The 20,353-nt window shown below is 40.9% G+C and overlaps 1 protein-coding gene across 3 annotated transcripts; it reads right to left on the minus strand.

Moving 5' to 3' along the window:
• Nucleotides 1-1,022: 1,022 nt before the first annotated feature.
• pax3b (paired box 3b) lies at nucleotides 1,023-19,146 on the minus strand. Of its 3 annotated transcripts, XM_081700422.1 has the most exons (10): nucleotides 18,955-19,146; nucleotides 18,759-18,879; nucleotides 18,054-18,289; nucleotides 17,724-17,850; nucleotides 17,262-17,408; nucleotides 7,771-7,970; nucleotides 7,249-7,414; nucleotides 6,665-6,867; nucleotides 4,012-4,255; nucleotides 1,023-1,753 (listed from the first exon to the last, which is right to left on the minus strand). In XM_081700422.1, exons 2-10 carry the CDS (start codon nucleotides 18,811-18,813, stop codon nucleotides 1,719-1,721), a joined length of 1,413 nt encoding a protein of 470 aa, XP_081556548.1. In that variant the 5' UTR covers nucleotides 18,814-18,879; nucleotides 18,955-19,146; the 3' UTR covers nucleotides 1,023-1,718. The 3 variants fall into 3 exon arrangements, with proteins under 3 accessions (XP_081556548.1, XP_026867960.2, XP_026867959.2); XM_027012159.3 differs by having other exon boundaries at nucleotides 4,210-4,255; nucleotides 18,759-19,146; XM_027012158.3 differs by having other exon boundaries at nucleotides 18,759-19,146.
• Between the last annotated feature and the right edge of the window lie 1,207 nt (nucleotides 19,147-20,353).

Genomic DNA, 20,353 nt, shown 5'->3' on the forward strand with positions numbered 1-20,353 from the left:
CACGGAGGATCTTGTGATATTGGAATCTTGTGAAATTGCGTGTACAAATTACCTGAAATAAACTCCCCTCTCAAACAGATGTTTTCTTGAAAGTACTATAGACTGCAGGAAACAAATCTCAGCTAGGCAAGTTTAAAACAAGAGTGTAGTTTTTAAAAAACACCCTGATTACATGACATAAGCTTTACTGTAAATGCACATTTATTGCTTAAGCTGAATTCTTCTTGATGCTTGAAGAAGTCAAAGAATATGTTTCATGCCAGTATGTAAGGATTTATCATCATGTAAACAAAATGGTAACAGCTTGAAAATGTTTCTTTCAATTAAGGCAGCATGATTTCAGCTCTTAATCTCTTTTATTAAATGCAGAAATGCAAACGTCCTGCGTTTTGTTTTCCATTTTCACTCACCATTCAGATTTTCCTACTGAAAAATACAAAAGGAACAGAGAACACCAGGCTCATATTTTCATCCCTATTGAATACTGGACGTGGCATCATGGATAGATGTTGCAAAACAGCTCTGATAACCCCAAAGCATCTCTTCAAGCAAAGGCACTGCTGTTAGAGTGCAGTAGTGCCCCCTGTTTCATGAACCAGCCAAGTCATGGACCAGCAAGGTAGCAGTGGATGCTGTGATGCCATTAGCAGCCATTAGCTTGTGCTGTGTTTCACAGTGTGCTTCACAGCATGATATTCTCCCAGGTCAGATGTACTATCAGACAACAGCAGCAACGGGAAGCACCAGTGAAATCGGAGCAAACAGACAAAAGGGACGTAAATAAAAACGGTATGGATTAATTCATCATCTCATCACCTGGCTAGGGGGAGCTTTATTATTTAGAAATCTGGCCATGGAAAGGTTGCAGCTGGGATCCTGATTGGACTCAAGATGCACCTCTTGTTTCACAGCAACAATGTTAAGGGGAAAAAACAAACGACAAAACAGGACAGAATGTGCAGAAAGAAAGAAAAGAGTGGTTTTTAAGCCATCTTAAAAACAAAAACTAGCCATTCCTTTTTGCCATTTGTCTTTTATTTAAAGCATGTGGGTGAACTGAGGGGGGATCAAATCCAGCACTCGCTTTGTTTTACATCATACAAACGTCTGCTTTCATTTCAACCCAGAGACGGGGATGGGGCGACTGCTATCAGTGGTGTCTCCATCTGACCCAGCACAGTGGCCCCCAACCATGGGCAGTCAGGGAGTCTGTCCACAGCGACAGTTCTGATTCCATTTTACATAGTGCTCACATACAGACTTACATTTTTATATATTGCACTCTGATTCATCTTTGACTAATTAAATCTCTGCACCATCAGAGTCTTTCATACAAATCGTCTTTTGAAGAGGTCTGGCAAGCAACCATGACTTGGAGGAATTCTTCAAGAGAAGGTTCTAGAAGAAGGTTCTGTGTTTCTGTTTTCTCACAATCCTCACCGAGTCAAAGCTGTATGTCTATATGTATATCCAAGTTCTTTATTTGCGTGCGTCTGCGTGTGTGTGTGTGTGTGTGTGTGTGTGTGTGTGTGTGTGTGATGATTTTGCTCACACCATGGCAGTATGACACCACGCCCCAACTTGGGCAGTGTTCTTCAGTAAAGATTACATCATGACGTTCCGACTTCCACTTGTTCCCTTGAGCATCCTGAATGCGGGGCACACATAGCCATGCTCCGGTTCACTGCCACAGAGTTCTTGTAGTACAGCCAATCAGCTCAAGCGATCTCAGGCTTCAGACAGTGCAGGGACCCTGCAGAGAGAACAAGAGAAATGAATGAGTGAGAGAAAGAGAAAAGAAAGTGAGAGAGAAAATTAGAGTATAAGGTGAGAGAGCAACTATCATTAATGATGGTTCACTTTGGATTGGGACATTAGTGCTACTGAGTGCATTTGTAAACAAATTAGGCTAAAAAAAACCAGAGACGTATCAATCCTTAATCTATAAACTCACAAAAGCTCGTCTTAATCTTTAAACTCACAAATGGTTGAAAGATTGAGTTATTCAATTAAATGTATTTGTTTAAATTTTTCGTTATGATTTAAATTTGTGAATAACATGAAGACCTTGAGTGACTAAATAGGAAAGGCACTCAGCCACTTCACTGGATTTGTGCACAAAAAGGCTTTAAAACTGAGCAACACAAATAAATACATGTGAGAATATTCTAAACATGGCCTGCAAGCAATATTTTTCCACACCAATAAACTTCATCTCCATTTTAGCCAACTTTTACTCAGCAGTCCATGGAAAACTACTGCCTGTAACCCCATATATACAAGAGCACATGAAATATCACGTTTAGAGCTTATGCTTATTTTTTACTTTGCTTTGGCTGTACAAATACGTGCCAAATATGCAGTTAACTTAACCTAGAGTAATTGAAATGAGGAGGAATGCATTTTCCAGGAGCCTCAGCAAAGGGACAGTTTAAAGATGTGGACACGTTGTGTAGACCCAGAGGAGCCCGGTGTCTTCAGCAGTCTGGAGCTGAGAGTTTACCACAGGGCAGCGAGGCTATGACTGTGTTGTGCTGCAGGCATGAGCACAGAGTGCCACCTTAATCAGCAGACAGTGTTTCTGACAGTCAGTGAAGCCCCACCACGACCTATGATTTTGACGAAAGTTACAAGATATTTGACAGTCTGTGACCATGTGATAACTGATAATAAGCAGTGATCCTGCTTACAGTTTTGATATGCTTCTTCACTGGAGATATGAAGCATCAGTAAAAAGTCTGATCACACTCTGGTTTATTAAAAAGATCAAACTTTCTGGAACACACTCATGCCTCTGTGACATTTCAGGTGGTGACAGCAGCTCAAACCTCAGAGAAGAAGAGTCACGGGTGTCAGGGCCTTGGGCCCCAAAGCAGCCCTAACCCTGTGTAATACTATTGCCAGTACTGTACTGACCTATAGCAGCTTGAACCTCAATATACAACTGATCCCATGCAGCCTGAACCCCAATACAGTACTGGCCACGTGCAGCCTGAACCCCAGAGCAGAGCAGTTGGCTTGGGTCCCTTGCAGGTGAGTGTGTGCTGGGAGCAGAGTGAGCAGTGACATGGTTGCCTACACACCTGTTTCTAATCCTGACATTGCCAGAGGATATTATTCAACCATGAAACACACACACATGAAACGCACACATATATAAACACATTCACATACACATACACACATACATGCACATTCATAGCCATAAAAATACATTCACACACAAAGACATGTATGCACATAGATGAAAACACACACAGGCATATGCATTCACAAAGCCCCATATTTTGCCTTATACACATACACACACAATATCACCCACATTTGACTAAAAACCAAGCAGCAACTTAATAGAGCAGGAAGATCACTGACATACAGCAATTAACTCAGTGTGTGTACTGTATGTATCATCTTTTCTCCATTCCTAATGTCATGCTGCAGCTGATTGGCTGCGAGGTGAGGTGAAGGGCATAACGCAAGTCTGATTGGACAGCTTGTGTGATGTCAGAGAGTGCAGAGAGAGTTTGTTATGAAGGACAAGAATGATGGGTCACCCCCTGCTGACCAAAATTAGAAACTTCAGAAGCCTCAATTACAATCAAACATATGACATCTCTTTGAAGGCTAAATGCATGTCTGTAAAACATTAATGCAAACGCAAATGTCTGCCATTCCGATGAAATAAAAATCCTGTGTGTGTGTGTGTGTGTGTGTGTGTGTGTGTGTGTGTGTCTGTTTTAAAACATATATGCGCCTACATTAAACAGCAAAAACAAAGGACAAAGGAAGTATAAATTTGAAAAACAGACATTTCTACACATCTGACACGTATGTATTGTAAAAAATAAAACAAGAAACAACATTGAACAAAACACTATACTAAGAGTGAAAATGTAGCTGTTGTAAAACAAGAAAAAAAACAGGTTTCAGGTATGAGGACACAGAAGACAGTCAAACCCTTTTTTTGGAATACTTGGACTGTAAGTTGTTAAGCGTGGCTATTGACCTTACTCTGCGCATAGGGATTGTACTGGTAGGTGGCGCTGTGCTCTGGCCGGTAGGGGGCTGGGGTGTAGGAGGCAGAGGGGCAGTAGGGCTGTGAGCCAGGCCCCAGAGGGCCAACACTGGGCACGTGTTCCACACGCGGAGAGCAGCCCGTGGCAGGACCCGTATCCAGGGCTCCGGAGAGCGGGGAGAGGGTGTACTCACCCTGGGCCTGGTGGGGAACGCCTCCAGGAGCCAACAACCCCATGACCTATGGAGAGAGAGAGAGAGAGAGAGAGAGAGAGAGAGAGAGAGAGAGAGAGAGAGAGAGAGAGAGAGAAGGTAGAGGGAGAGAAATTGTGTTGTTTTATCTAGTCAAAATTACTATGAAAAAATATTTGTCTGGGATGTCTGATTTTGCATAAATAAAAGTAATCCAAACAGACCAATAATAGATAAGGACACTGCAGACCGATAATGTCAGATAATATCACCTTTCATACTCTCTTTTCCTGTCTTTGGTCTCACACATGCACACATACATGGACAGAGAAACACACAAGCACACATATGGTTGTATCTAGTGGGATCTATGTGACCTGCAATTGATTAAAGGAGAGATAATTAAATTTAGAGATCATTTTATCTGATTCTTGGGAAAGAATCTGGCCCCGGGACCTGTGTGTATGCGTGTTTGGGGGGAGAGAAAGAGAAGGAGACAGACAGACTTCGAAAATGCTGTTTTATGTTATAGTCATGCTGTGTTCAAAAATGGTTCTTATCTCTGAATACAACTTAGTGGCAAAGGAAAAAAGTAATATTCTGTAAACATCAATTAAAATGTAATGTAGCCTGTCTCCCAGTCTAATGAAGTCCTGAAACAAGGCACTTCTGTCTCATAAAATAACTCTTCGGAATAATTAAATACACAAGGCACAACTATCTCACTCTCTCCTTTTCTCTATCAAAATGCAAATTATCAAAGTAAACGTATTGTTATGTTCACATAGGCACTGATAATATGACCTGTTTTAGTCTCCATTTCTTATAAAAGTACATACACACAGAAACACACACACACACACACACACACACACACACACACACACACACACACACACACACACACACACACACACACACACACACACACACACAACACATGCATATGGTCTTGCTTAAACTATTTCCCCACAGATGAATATGGCTGGAGTTGCATTTCTTGTGTCTCAGAAGCATTTTCTCAAAAAATTATCAGAGTTTGGAGTTGCCTGGTTTAAAGAGGAAACCTAAACCAACTGAAACCAGCAACTAAAACAGAGAATTTCATGGAGCTCATGCATAACAGCCTGATGGATCTACTCTCTCTCTCTCTCTCTCTCTCTCTCTCTCTCTCTCTCTCTCACACACACACACACACACACACCAACTCTCTTCCTTTCCCTCTGTTCTTTTCCCTCTCTCTTACCACCATCTCTCTCTGTAACCTCCTTCTCGCTTTCTCTCCATCCTCTACTCACACACGCCAGTGAGAGACAGCACACAATCCTGCCATATTAGGAAAGGTTTTTTCCCCATCCTGCAGTAGTGTGTGGGGATGGGAGTGTGGGTATGTGATTTCAAAGAACTAATTATAAAAGAAATAATGAAATAGAAAGAAAAGAATAATGTTGAAGTTATTGATTTAAGCTCTTGAGCTATCTATATGAGCCCAAAGAACAATACAGACATGCCTGAGCCATGTACACTTACACAAACACCCACACAGTAACTTAGGCTGACTTGTCAGGGGATGTAACACCTGCACTCCACTATTAGTATGCTCGTTTAAAAATGGAAAACAGATGGATGTCAACCACCGCATCTTTCAGGGCAGGAAAGTGGTTAGTGTGCATTAAAGATGTGCTAATGTGCTAATACTGACACATAACTCACTATACCACTCACTAGAGCAAAAACTAGAGCATATTCTAGAATGATTACTGGAGCAGTCACTGACATGTTTTCTAGATTACACAGAAATTCCCTCACGAGACTACAAAAAGAGTTGTTAACAAGAGCAAAGACTAGAGTATACACTAAAGCACGCACTAAAAAGTACTCACTAGAATGTTCACTACAGCATTAACTAGAGCACTAATTAGAACACATTAAAGCACTCACTAGAATGTTCACTACAGCATTAACTAGAGCACTAATTAGAACACATTAAAGCACTCACTAGAATGTTCACTACAGCATTAACTAGAGCACTAATTAGAACACATTAAAGCACTCACTAGAATGTTCACTACAGTGTTCACTAAAGCACTCATTAAAACACACATTAAAGCACTCATTAGAAAGTTAACTACAGCAATTCACTAGAGCAGTCATTACAGCACACAATAAGCACTCACTAGAATTTTCACTACAGCATTCAACAGAGCACACCCTGAACAGTTCATTAGAGCAGACACCTGCTTTTCTTCCAAAAAAACACTGGGGCTGTTTCACTATTTACAACATTTATACTAGACTTTAGAATTTCATATAGGTGCAGTTCATAAATAAATAAAATAAAAAATAGCCTAGTGTTTCTTTGCTTTCTTAATTGTGTGTGTGTGTGTGTGTGTGTGTGTGTGTGTGTGTGTGTGTGTGTGTGTGTGTGTGTGTGTGAGATTGTGACTGTGTGCGCTACCTGTGAGGATAGTCTGTTATTGATAGTTGAAGTGTGGTGGCCATTGTGAGTGGCAAAGCCTTCTGAATACGGAGTGTAACCATGACGACTTGACAGACAGTATGGGGCTCCACCCTCTTGATCTACCCCTCCAATTGTGTGGTGGGCTGAAGATGGGGGCAATGATTGTGGGAGGGGCTGGGGCCTGTAGACTGTGCTGGAATCTTCGAACAAAGTACAGATATAATTATTGTCACTCTGCATACTTTTATATAAACTCTTTTCTTCAATACATATACTACAGTGTACTGCAGTGGTCATCTCTGACCCTCGAAACCAAACCTGATCCTGGATGTTGTAATCACTGGTAGATAATTGAACAGTTGATTACATTTTTAAGTAGCTTTTTCATTACATCTGCCTCCAAGGCAAAGGGCAGGTAGAATTTTTATATGGTCCAGACTTCCAGGACTTTGAACACCTCTGCATTAACTGCTCAGTTAGCTACTAGTGATCACACAATTGCAGTGTAAACTGCATAAATTAATATCTTTAGGCATTTAAAAACATCCAGTAAAATTCCATTGTTGTAATCTGGGCGTTACCCTGAGGAAGGCTCGTGGGCGCGTACTGGCTTTCTGAAAGCTGATAGGGTGACAGGCTGGACATGGCTGAGGGTGTGAATCCTCCAGGGATCAGGTGATTAAACATCATGAGCTGATTGGCTCCTGCCTGTTTCCTCCATCGGGCTCGTCTGTTGCTAAACCAGACCTAACAAGTATACAAAGAGACTGATATTATCAATCTGATTCTTTCCTAATTTTGTTTTAGCCACTAATACACTTATGAAAGTTAACAAACGGTAAGTTTCGAAATGAGGCTCACACATACATGTGCTCTATAATACTTTTAGTATTTGCAACAAAAAAGTGGGCTATAAGTGGAATTGTTGTTTAACTGTGTGCATGTATGTGTACATTCAACTATACTTATTCATTGGTGATTGATTGTCTGTGCTAAGAACATTTTGCTCCAAATGTTCAGATATTTTTTGTGTGCGTGCGTGCGTGTGTGTGTGTGTGTGTGTGTGTGTGTGTGTGTGTGTGTGTGTGTGTGTGTGTGTGTACCTGCACCCTTGCCTCAGTGAGCTTGGCTCTCTGGGCTAGCTCCTCACGAGTGTAGATGTCAGGGTAGTGAGTCCTCTCGAACACCCTCTCCAACTCTTCCAGCTGCTGGCTGGTGAAAGTGGTCCGACTACGACGCTGTTTACGCTTCAGTGGTAAGTCTGGCTCCGACTCTACATCCGAGCCCTCGTCAGACATGCTGCCTATAGTACACATACATGTACACACACACAAACACACAGACACACATCACACTATTGCTCACAGTTAATAAAGGTTCGTGCATGTGAGCTTGATTTTGATTTGAAAACAGGTACTGAAACACTGAAGAATAGGCCCTTTAATAATACAGAGATAGATAACTGATGTAAGAGCTCATACATGCACACACAAATGGGGACTTAATGACTGAGTGAATTTGGTAACAAACCTGACTTGACAGTTTTCAGCATGGTTTCTTTGTATTTCTGCTACTGTGAGGTGTTGGGGGGTTGGTCTTCTTTGTTAGACCAATCCCCCAACATCCCCAAATCCATGGTGGGTGGGTGTGTGTGTGTGTGTGTGTGTGTGTGTGTGTGTGTGTGTGTGTGTGTGTATGCGTGAATGCAAGGGGCACGTGCGTGCATGCAATAAATTCCCCACTGGGAAAGTAGAGGCTGTGTGTCACACTGTATTTATTCCCTCAAGAGATGGGAAACAACAGAGCAACAGTTTAGGCCCCCACCACCATCTGAGAAACCAATCCTCTAAATAAAACACAATCTCTGTTACTCTGACTCATACACACTCACTCATTCACTCTCTCTCTCTCTCTCTCTCTCTCTCTCTCTCTCTCTCTCACACACACACACATACACACACACACACACACACACACACACACACACACACACACACTTGGAGTTTATGAGTATTCCTTTGAATTGCTGTAGGTAAAGATGCCTAGGAAACATGCCCTAGCACCTGCAGTACTGTAGCACTGTTCCAGGCACACCATATTCAAAGAAAACCTTTTTTGTACCTAACCTGCCTGATTGTGCTTTTCAACTGCTTTTCAGTATAATGACCAGTTTGGCCCACCATTACTGTAACGAATAAAACATTGTGATACACAAGAAAAACTAGGAAAGCGTATGACAGGTTTAAACTAAAATTAGTTTTTTCTCTCTTCTTATGCAGTGAGTCCTCCCTCTCTCTCTCTGTCTCTCTCTCTGTCTCTCTCTCCCTCTCCCTCTCTTTGTTGAGCTGATTTGCATGCTCCATCTGTGGAATTGGTCATGGTGGTGGGGGGTTCCAGAGTGGGCCATCACCTGCCCGGTGGGGGGGGACTGGAGGCAGACATAGACGGGTAAAGAGCCATGGAGAATGATGGGCTGGTAAACTTCCACTAATCTCCCCAACCCAACTGATCTTTTCAACCCTGAGGCGACTACAGATGCACCGAATATTACAGTGTGTGTGTATGGATGCATTCATACCTGAAAATACAGCCAAAATGTCCTTATTTAGACAGAGGCACAAACAAACAGCAGAGATTTTAACCTTCACACACACACACACAAACACACACACACACACACACACACACACACACACACAGTCATATTCAGCTCTGGTCAGCTGTAAGCTTAGCCAACCCAGTGAATGTACAGTAGTGAAGTGAAGCCTGTCTATCTCACGTTTCCTTTAGCTGCAGTGTGCCGATCTCTGCTTTATAAACACACAAACCTCAAAGCAACAGTGAAAGCCAGTGAGACTTAAGTCTCCCACTGAGGAGGAGCATATGCAGTCTAACCTGCGGACATTTCAGTTCTGTATGTGTGTATGTGTGGCACTCAGCTATGTAAACGGTGTGGTCACTAAAAGCATCCACATCCCACTTTTTCTTCTTCTCTCAAATTCAATTTCTTAGGCAAACACAATTTTGCTTTCCAAACCCAACAGTCTCATATACAAACCATATCTGCGATCATAACCCTAAAACTATGGAGTCCTCACATATACAATGCAGTCTCTGAGAAATTAAACGGTGGCAGAGTTTTTGTTCCTTTGGTTCTGTGCTGTAAGCACACTGGATTTGAAATGAGACAATGACTCTAAATTTAATGTGCAGGGAGCCCACTTCAGTTTCAGACTGTGTGCATTTTGCTTTTGCTTGTTAGGATTACAGCCTTTTCTTAATACATATTCCACTCATTTTAAGTGAATGAAAGTAACTGGGCTACTGGCCAGTGGCCTGCTTCTTTAGTTAATGCTGTGTCAGCACAATGGTTCATAACCTAAACATTATACATTAGACGTGTCAAAATCAACTACTTTTAGGCTTCTGGGATAATGAGAGAAGAGATAATGACTACATGTAGTACAATGGACAGAGGAGTGTGTGGGCCAAAAGAGAGTCTTAGACATGTGTTCAGTGCTTCACTTTACAGTAGGATGATGGCCCGAAACACTCTAATAAAACAAGTCAGGGCCAAAATGTGCAGTGTTCTGAGCAGGTCTTTCACCCACTGAGCATGTGTTTCACTTGCTGAGAGCAAAGCAGAAGGCCAGAAGACCCAAAACAAGCAGAAACATAATGATATTACATTACAGATCATCCCCAGTGAAGATAGTGAACATCTGCGGATGCCAGTGGATTGCAGGAGTTACAGGTAGTCATTGCAGCTAAGTATTAAACATATATATTTTTAAATGCCTTAATTTGTCATATTATTGATGGTCCCCTGAAACAGGGGGACTGTGTATAAAACCAGCAAAGATTATTATGTTTAATCTGTTAAAGACAGAAATTACTTCCTAATTTCTCAAGTACAGCCGATAAGATCAAACATACACACAAAACAACTGTCTCACTGTTCGGTTACCCCCAGACTACCCTGACAGCAAGCAGCACAAAGTGACTCTGTCCCCAACTACCATACTGACTAGACACACAGACTGCAATCAAACCAGCAAATCCAGCAATATGCTGAAAAATGGACCGATATACAAATACACACAGACATGGGTGCAGACAGACAGGCAGACAGACAGCCAGACAGACAGGCAGACAGACAGGCAAACAGGTGGATGTAGCAAAGTGTGCATCCAAGTGTGCAAGCCAACCTGGAAGTGAGAGACATGAGGAGGCAGAGAGGGAGTGAGAGATGGAGAGGCTGCTTGTGCTCATACGTCTTCTCTGGCAAACAGGCTTAAAACCCAGCAGGAAAAGTCAAGCCCAGACCATATGTGTGTTTTTATCAGCATAGGAGTGTTTGAGTAGGAGAGTGGGGGCCGTTTTGCTATCCCAGGGGCCAGTTCTGTTACCCCAGGGGACAGGTAATGAAGAGGGTTAATAGACGCTCTGACATGTGCCCTTTTAAATACACACACACGCGTTTGCACAGACACACGCATGCACACACACACGCACGCACACACACACGCACGCACACACACACGCACGCACACACACACACACACACACACACACACACACACACACACACACACACAGACACGCACACAGACACGCACACACACACACACACACAGACATGCACACTCACACACACACACACACACACACACACACACACACACAAAAGCCTGAAAAAACCCCTTTTTTTTGGAAGGGCGGGAGACTATTCGTGGTCTTTTTCAGCTTGCGGGTGGCTGAGTGACTCCCCAAGTGTATTAAACAGTGCATAGGACTCCAGCAGATGCCTGCAGCAGAAAGCATGAGTGACAGTTAATAGTCCATCTGCCCCTCAGGCTTTTAGCTGGGGGCTGGCTGGGGGTGGAGAGGGTTGGGGGGGCACTTGACTTCCTAAAGAGCAGTCCTGACCCCTACAGCTGTCCCAAAAACACTGAGCCAGCGCTACGCCCGACTCACTCTCAATACTGCCTCCTCCTTCTGTGGGTTTTTCCCCCTCATGGTTGACATTTCCTTATTTTTGAGGAATGGCATAACAGTTTAGGGTAGCACGTGAAGAAGGAAAAAGCATAATGGATGGATTAATGAATGTTGTCTCAACCACTCATGGTCCAGTGAAAAAAAGACTTGCTGCACTTTTCAGGGAGTTTAGCATTCCTTTACTGAGGGTTAAGAGCTAGTAATCTCACCCTCACCCTGGTGCACACATATGCTATAAAATAGAACATTAAGTTTATCTTTATAAAGTCATTCATAATTTAATAAATAAATAACTATATATATATATATATATATATATATATATATATATATATATATATATCTGTCTGTGACACATAATAATAGTAGTTAATGATAATATAATAATAGTTATTAATAACCATGAGCTTCTCTCAGTCTATAATCTCTGAAGCCATGACAGCGTGCTCATCATCAGAGACGTCACAGGCATGGGACACAAGGGGTACCCCTGCCCACACACACACACACACACCCACACCCACACCCACACCCACACCCACACCCCCACACCCACACACACCCACACCCACACCCACACACACCCACACACACTCACACACACACACGTACAAACACATACTTCTCTCCCAAACAGTGTTTTGTCAAGCAACACATTTGGAAAGTGTTGTGGAAATTTGTAAATGTTCTTGTATGAAACTATAAATGAGAAAGATTTAGTAAAAATGTCAGTGAGGAACATAAGATAGTTTATGTAAATTTAAATGTATATGTAATGTAATGTAAATGTAAATGTAAATTTATGTAGTTAGACCCTAATTGTAAAAGGTACTGGGTCAGTCATCCATGTGGAGTGAATTATAAATGTGCTGTGCTGTAACATAATGTAAAAGTAACCTAACATAAAACTAACATAATAGTGCACTGACATTATAGCTTCTCGTTTGTAAACATTAGGACAAAGTTTCTGCTGTAGGTTTGTGTTCTGCATCCAGAGACACAGGTTGCTACAGACATAAGTTCAATAGCTTGTTAGTTAATGTGTGTAGGATCTGACTTGCTAACCAGGTTAATGGTTAGTGTTACTATTGAACCAAGGACTTGAGCGTGAACTGAGTGCCTACTGTTTTTGTGTGTATGTTTTTAGAATTCTGGCTTGTGCAACAGCCACATTCAAAAATCAAATCTTGATGCAGGAATCCTCAGTACTTTTCAGCTCAACTCAAGATTGCAGTTTCTCTCTAAGATTATGGAAAAGGACACTCCTGCACAACTGTGCCCTCAATTGATTACAAATCATATCCTTGAAAGATTTCAGTCTGGTTTTAAAGCCCTCCTCAGCAAAGTCTGCCTTATGAAAACTGTGCTCTCCTCACCCCATTAGTCCTCAGTAGTGCCTTTAATCACAACAGTCCTACTGAATGTCTTGAGCACATCATTGGACTGTCCGGAACAGTTCTAGACTGGGTTAAATTTTATGTGTAGAAGAACCTTTTCAGATAATGTTGGTAATTGTTTTTCCTTTGTGGCCACTACTGGCTACTACTGAGTCTGCCACCATTTAAGATTAGGACCTATCCTTTTGTTATTGTATATGCTTTCCTTGGGTAACATCGTTCGGAAGTATAAAATATAATTTTATTGTTATGCCAATAACAGGCAACTCTTATTTGCCTCTAAAGGACCAATAAACCTCCTCTCTAAAATGTCTGGAGGATATTAAAAGGTGGATGATCAACAATCTTTTGCAACCAAATGAAGATGAAACAGCTATCATTGTTTTTGACTCTCCCAATCACACAAAAGACCCAGGAGCACTCTCACTATATGCAAAGCCATGTGTGAAAAATCTCAATTACATTTCTAATCCTGACCTCTAATTTGACCTGCAAATCATGTCTGTAGTCGGGCTCGCTTTTATCAACTTAAAACAATTTCAAAAATCAAACCAATACTTTTCAAAATAGCAAAAGTAAATTGGGCATTTGTTTTAGATGAACTTGATTATAGTCATTTTCCGTATACAGGACTAAATAAGTCATTAGCTCTCCTTTAGACACTTCATAATGTAGCTGCTGGACTAAGCGCTCACACAAGCCCAGTTCTAGCGTCTCTTCACTGGCTCCCTGTTTATTACAAGATCCAGTTTAAGTTTAAGATCCTTTCATTTGTTTATAAAGCTCTCTGTGGGCTAGCTCCAGCCTACAGTGAACACTTGCTTAACCCTTGGAGTCCTTCTAGGTCTCTGACGTTTTCAGTTCAGTTCCTTTTGGCTACTTCTCCATCTCAGTTGAGAGGTGAATGAACTTCAGTGGTTGTAGCACTGAGACACTGAAACCAACTACCTCTAAATGTTACGAATGGCTCATCTGTTACCATTTTTTAAATTGAAACATAAAACACACAGTTCAACACTAGCATTTTTTAAATTTGTTTTTTACTGATATAATTTATATTAATTAATGTTATATTTATTTATTTATTTTATTACTATTGAAAGTAGATCCTCTCTGTGTTGGCAGACTACTGCTGTACACTGAAGAGGTCAAGTATAGTCCTGAGGTCAAGTATAGGCAAAAATCCTTATTGTACATTTTAGATATGGTTTTTTTTAAATGCTATAAAAGCCTTATTTATGAATAGGTAATATATAATTCATGTAAAATGCAATTGCCCTATCACTTAAAACCCATATGTGATAGAAAAGATCTAAAAAAATGAATTCAGCATAAAACATACTACAAGGTCCACCTATTTTATCTTGGGAAACAATTTTATTGATTTTTTTTTTTTTTTCAAATTTTGTTGTCCAGAGTCAGCTAATTGATATTTATTGATTATCTAGTTCTAACATTTTATCTTGTTTACAGCATGGCATTAAGTCAACTGCTGTTGTTTAAAATTATCTTTATAAATTAATTTTACTTACTATATTTTAATTAAATGTATAAGTTCTATATGTTACCTAAAAACTATAGAACCGGATTACTTGTCACACCTAATTTACAGGTACGGGGATATTGGTGGAAAAAACAGGAAGCTGTAATTATGGTGGTTGTATAGTGGCTTTCTGTCCACTTTTCAAATGGATGCAAAATCCCTGATCACTATTAATTCTACCATCATCATCATCATCATCATCATCATCATCATCACATCATTATTACTTCACTCCAGAGATTTCCCAACTATTCTTCATACCCTTCCTTTCAATAAAACCCTTTCTGTTACTGTCCCCCCTCATCCACCCCCCGTATCTGAAGTGCCTGCAGGCTTGGACCCGAGCTATTACATTCCACTGTCTATTGGCTAGGGCAGCTATCATTTCGGGGGTTCCCCATTTACTATTTGTACTCATCTCTCTTTGTTTCTCTCTCATGCACTCCCTCACAGTTGAGGCCTGAAATGAATCAATACAAGAAAATATACACAGAAAGGGCCACCTCAGCACACACTGTCATCTGGTCTCTGGTTGTTTGGTTCTAACATTTTAAAATCACATCACACTAGTTCTCTCTCGTGCTCGCTCGCTCTCGCTCTCTCGCTCTCTCTCTCTCTCTCTCTCTCTCTCTCTCTCTCTCTCTTTAGAGTGTGTGTGTGTGCATTTTCTGAGATTGGATTATGAGCTGTTGACTGCACACTCCATGGTACAACATCAACCATTCAGCACTACCACTCTGGTCCTAATACAATTAAAAGATTTCAACCTAAAGTCTGGGTTTAACTGCATTGTATGGGCAAGATGTCGAAGCTAAAATATTTCCCAATTATTAGTTATATCTGGATATTTATTACGCAAAGGTTATATATAAAGTTATACTTAACTACGGTCACAAATCCGTCGTATTAACGAACAAGTGGTTTGTTTTGGAAAGCACACTTTCAAGGAAAATGTGACATTTTACGAGCTTCTACGTAGTTGATGCGATTTATAGAGAGTGTGTGGAAGACTGAGGTTAAATATAAGACTACAGCCGATCCAGACGTGCATCGTAAATACTGAACTCAACTTGCCTGTCTGAAAAGCCTCTCGGAGTGGAACCAGCGGACAACGTGCCACAGCAGAATTATTAAACGAATATGTCCCTCGGGGTAAAATAGAAACGGGAGTGAAAGAGAAGAGTGGGGGCATGTTCGACTCGTAGATGAAAGTAAACTGAAATAAAGACCTCGATCTAATTTGCCCGAGGATATTTCTTTCTTGGTCTTGGGGCACGAGAAGGGCAATGCGTGACGGACGGGTATTGTAGCTGCGCGTATGACGAAGGGCGTGCCCCCATTGTGACCGGCGCTCGAGGCCAGGCACGTCTCGCTGAGGAGAACAGTGGTCGCCATTGACTCAAACGGTCTTTAATAAACTCCCAACGTTGCTGTATGTGACACTGCGCGAAAATCAGAACCATTTAGATAATTTCGGCGGCACTAACAGAGCATTAAGGAGACCCGAATCACATTCACGAAGATTAGTCACGCAAGGACAAGATGTTATCTCATTAGTTTATCATTACAAAGGCTGATAACATGAAGGGGCCTATTTGTAACAAATGTGTTTATTATATTATTTTAATGAGATCGCAGCATATAGCCTAACGACCGGTCGAATAAAAATAGGAGAATTTATTTGCAGTATACAGCCTCTCGGTCTATCTCCTGTAACTTTCAACATAACTCTTAATTATCACATTATCGCTTTGTTTCTGTCCCCTCAAAATAGTCTAATGTAAGAATCTAAATGAACACTTATGAATGGTAATTCATAATATAAAAATTTGTATTGCAATAAGTCTAAATGTACCAAGATCCCAAAAGCAATTGTTTGTGAAACGCGGCCATTTCAAGTCTAAACTTCCTTTAAAATTTTTTTGAATAATTCATCTGTCTGGGTATACGTCTTTCCAATGGATTTTTCTCTTCCGTAATTCTGACTGATAAAAAAGTCGCAGTTTCTTCTTTGTGTGCGTAGCCCTGCTTAAGAGCTGCGAGCTTTTGTCCGCGTGCTGGCAAGACTCGAGTTTCAATGGACTCGCGCGCTTTTGTCACTCAAGTTCATGCTCAAGAGCCCGATTGAGCGCTCAAGCACTGTTGTGCAAATAGGTTAGCCTAATAATGTATATGCAAGTTTTGGTTTCTTTTTCCCACATGTAGTATTGCGGTAATATGTACCACAACACAGTATTAGGACCGTTCTCTTTATCCTGTTTGAATATAAGATATTGGCTAGCATCCGTAATAATAATAATAATAATAATAATAATAATAATAATAATAATAATAATAATAGTTTTGTTGTTGTTGAAGATGGTGACAATGGTGATGGTGCAGATTATTTTATTAGATCAAATCGAAAATGAACTTTCATTTGTTTAAGATATAGAGTTCCCATTTCTCACAAAATATAGTCACCGGCGAGGAAACGTATAGCATCTGGGTCCTCCATAATGGGAAGCACTGATGTAAAGGAACAGGTTATTAATGGAACGTTGCGCACCTGTTCCAATTCTTTAAAACAATTGTGAAGATTTTCCCATGAGTTCACTTAAAGGGACATATTAATAACAACTATCAAAATAATAATTCACAGCAAAACTGTACTCACATCGATCACCCAGGATTCCCGCAATGCTGTGTCTGGCCCTGCGCGCGTGCTCCTCCTGTTCCCGCTTCTCCGTTTCATCTTCGTCTCCATCTTCGTCATCTCCCCTAACGTCGGGTTTCCCTTGCATCAGTCGACTGATGGTGCTCACTATTCCACAGAAATACATCAGAAATAAATAATTACGTGAGTTGGAGATAAAGTAGCTCTAACCCTTGCTTAGCCATTCCGTTTGATTTTAAATCTTAAAAACATAAAAATCTTTAAATACAACAGCACACCACAAATGAAAATGGAAATGTGAAATTTACTGCACTACAAATAATTAAAATGAATGTGCGTTTCCAATCCAAGCATTTCCAATCATAGTCCAAGCTTTTATGAGTCAATAATAAGCATTTCAAAAGTTTCAAAGAAATAACATGAAATTGCTGAGATTGCACGCAGCCGCACGCGTAGGCCTACCCGAAGGCGCGCTGTTGCGTTCACAGATACCCTCTCTAATCAATGCATCCCGTATTTCCCAGCTGAACATTCCAGGATTGTTCCGCTTCAGTTCGTCAACGCGCTTTTCCACGTCAGGAGATGCAGTCTGCTCAAAGAAAAGCACAACAATGTTGCTACTGAGATTTAGACCTCTTTAGACCCATCAGTATTTTTCAGTCTGAAGTCAACCTGTTGTTCGGGGACAGGAGTTGAGGAGTCGGAACCACAGCACATCAGTGCAAATCACCAAATGCAACTTTTGATGTCCTAGACTGCGGATGGATCAGCATCCTGATCTAGAGGGCTCACCTTCGGTTTACTCCCGCCAACGGCTCCGGGCCTAATGGATCCGGTCTCTTGGTACCGGCACAAAATTTTGGAGACGCAGCCGTGAGACACCCGTAGCTGGCGTGAGATGACGCAGGGACGGATGCCGTGATGGGCCATTTCCACTATCTTGTGTCGAATGTGGTTGGGCAACGGGCGACCATTGATGAAAACTCCTCCGAGCTGGTTCACGCGGCCCTGACCGAGAGGAGTGGAGACTGCGAGCAAGAGAAGCACATATATGGAGATATAGATTAGAAAAAGGCAAAGCATAATTCAGTCGACAAACCAAGCATTTCAAAACATACTGGTAACTTATGCTAAACATTTAAGAAGTAGCCTTCATTTAAATATTTATAATTCAATAATTTGCTGACCTCTTGTGCTCGTGGCAAAAAAAGACAAATATTTGACGTTTCAGAGTCTTCATCAGGCAGCAACTGGCTTTGCCTTATGAAATATTATTGTTTTCAATAAGAAACGTGGGGCCCACCCAAAATTCGTGGAACAACATATACTTTATTGCAAATTACAGCCACATAAATGACATATTTAGAACATTTTATTTTATAATTCTCACAAATTAATTTAAAATTTTAATGTACACCCAGAAACGCGATGTGTCCATTTCTCTTAAACATGTAATAATTAGCTACGTTTTTGTTCAAAAGTTTTCGATCAAGTTACCTTCCAGGGGAAATCCGCCGCGTGGATAGTTCTGAGGCAGAGCAGGACGCATCATTCTGGGCACGGTCCCTGTCAGACCGCTCGCTTCTCCAGTACACTTTGGTATGCAGAGTTCGTTGGACTGGCGACCACAAAATGTAACGGTAAAAAAAAAATCCAACACGCTTTGAGATTGCGAGTTTTAAGTCTTACTTACTGAGGAGTTATATGGGTGTCTCGCACAGAAATAGTGGTCATGGAGTTGAGGGATAAAATGTGCACGCTTCAGATAGTCCTGTTTGTAAAGATGGATCACTGTATCCTAATCGAAAAACGAAGCTACCGATGTTATCATCGCCTAGGTTTAATACTGATGTTGTTGTAGTTGTTGTTACTTACAAGCGTTACGACTGAGAATGTATTCCCAAACTGGTGGAACATGTATGAGTTTAGCTATATCCCTCTGTCCACTAGTCCCTGCAGTTAGGATACTCTGATTGGACAACAGAGTCTCACAGCTGCACGCTGATTGGTGAAGTATGTAAACTTTCTCTGTTTTCCAGGAACATGCAAAAGTGAGTGAGAGGTGAGACAGTCATGACACAGTAATATCGAACCGCGCTATGTGATGATCGATGTGGTGTTAAAGTGTAGGCAAAAAAATTGATACAATTACTACAAAAAATGTAATCGAACTTGAACACGTTTCATTCAGTAAAATTTAAAGTCAGTGTTACTGAAGTTAATCTAAATTACACAGATGCATAGAAATACATTAATAAATAAATGAAAAGAAACAGAAGCAAGTCTTTGGTAATAATAACGATTAGGATACTTGAAAATTTACTCCTAGGCAGAAAATGTAGGCTATTTTACTGAGATATGTGCTCATAGTGTAATAGATTAACAGTGTAACTTTGCTCGTATTTTGTTGGACATTTGATAATTAATTTGTAAGGATTTTCGCTAGAATAAAACAAATAATTTCTTTATACCCAAATCAGAACTATTAATTATTCTCTCTCTCTCTCTCTCTCTCTCTCTCTCTCTCTCTCTCTCTCTCTCTCTCTCTCTCTCTCTAACACACACACACACACACACACACACACACACACACAAGCGTCTAAGCGTTAGTGCACAGAGACTTCAATGACATGTGGCTCTTTTGTTGATATGAAAAGAAACTTCAAATGTTTTCTTTGTGCCGTATTGCGGGCATAATGGGACACACGCAGGACGGAAAATACGCAGGGGAAACGGGGGTTCTTTCACGTGCAAAAGAGCCCATTATTCTCTCTCCTTGAAGAGTTAAATCAACTCAATAAATAGACCGGTCCCGTAGGATACAGACTCTACAAATGTATACGAGCTGGAGAAGTTAACAAAAGTGTGTGTGTGTGTGTGTGTGTGTGTGTGTGTGTGTGTGTGTGTGTGTGTGTGTGTGTGTGTGTGTGTGTGTGTTTCAGATGACTAATGTCAACTTCTGTCAGTGGCACCTAGATGGCTTGTTGATGAACATTTTAGTTAAATATTTTTCATTTAAACGAACCTTAAATTCAACAGCAAAATTTTTTATTTTTTTTGTCAAGTCTCACCAAAAAAAAAAAAAAGTAATG

The sequence above is a fragment of the Electrophorus electricus genome, chromosome 17 (genome assembly GCF_041902795.1).
Source record: "Electrophorus electricus isolate QZ-2024a chromosome 17, ASM4190279v1, whole genome shotgun sequence".
Classification (NCBI taxonomy): domain Eukaryota; kingdom Metazoa; phylum Chordata; class Actinopteri; order Gymnotiformes; family Gymnotidae; genus Electrophorus; species Electrophorus electricus.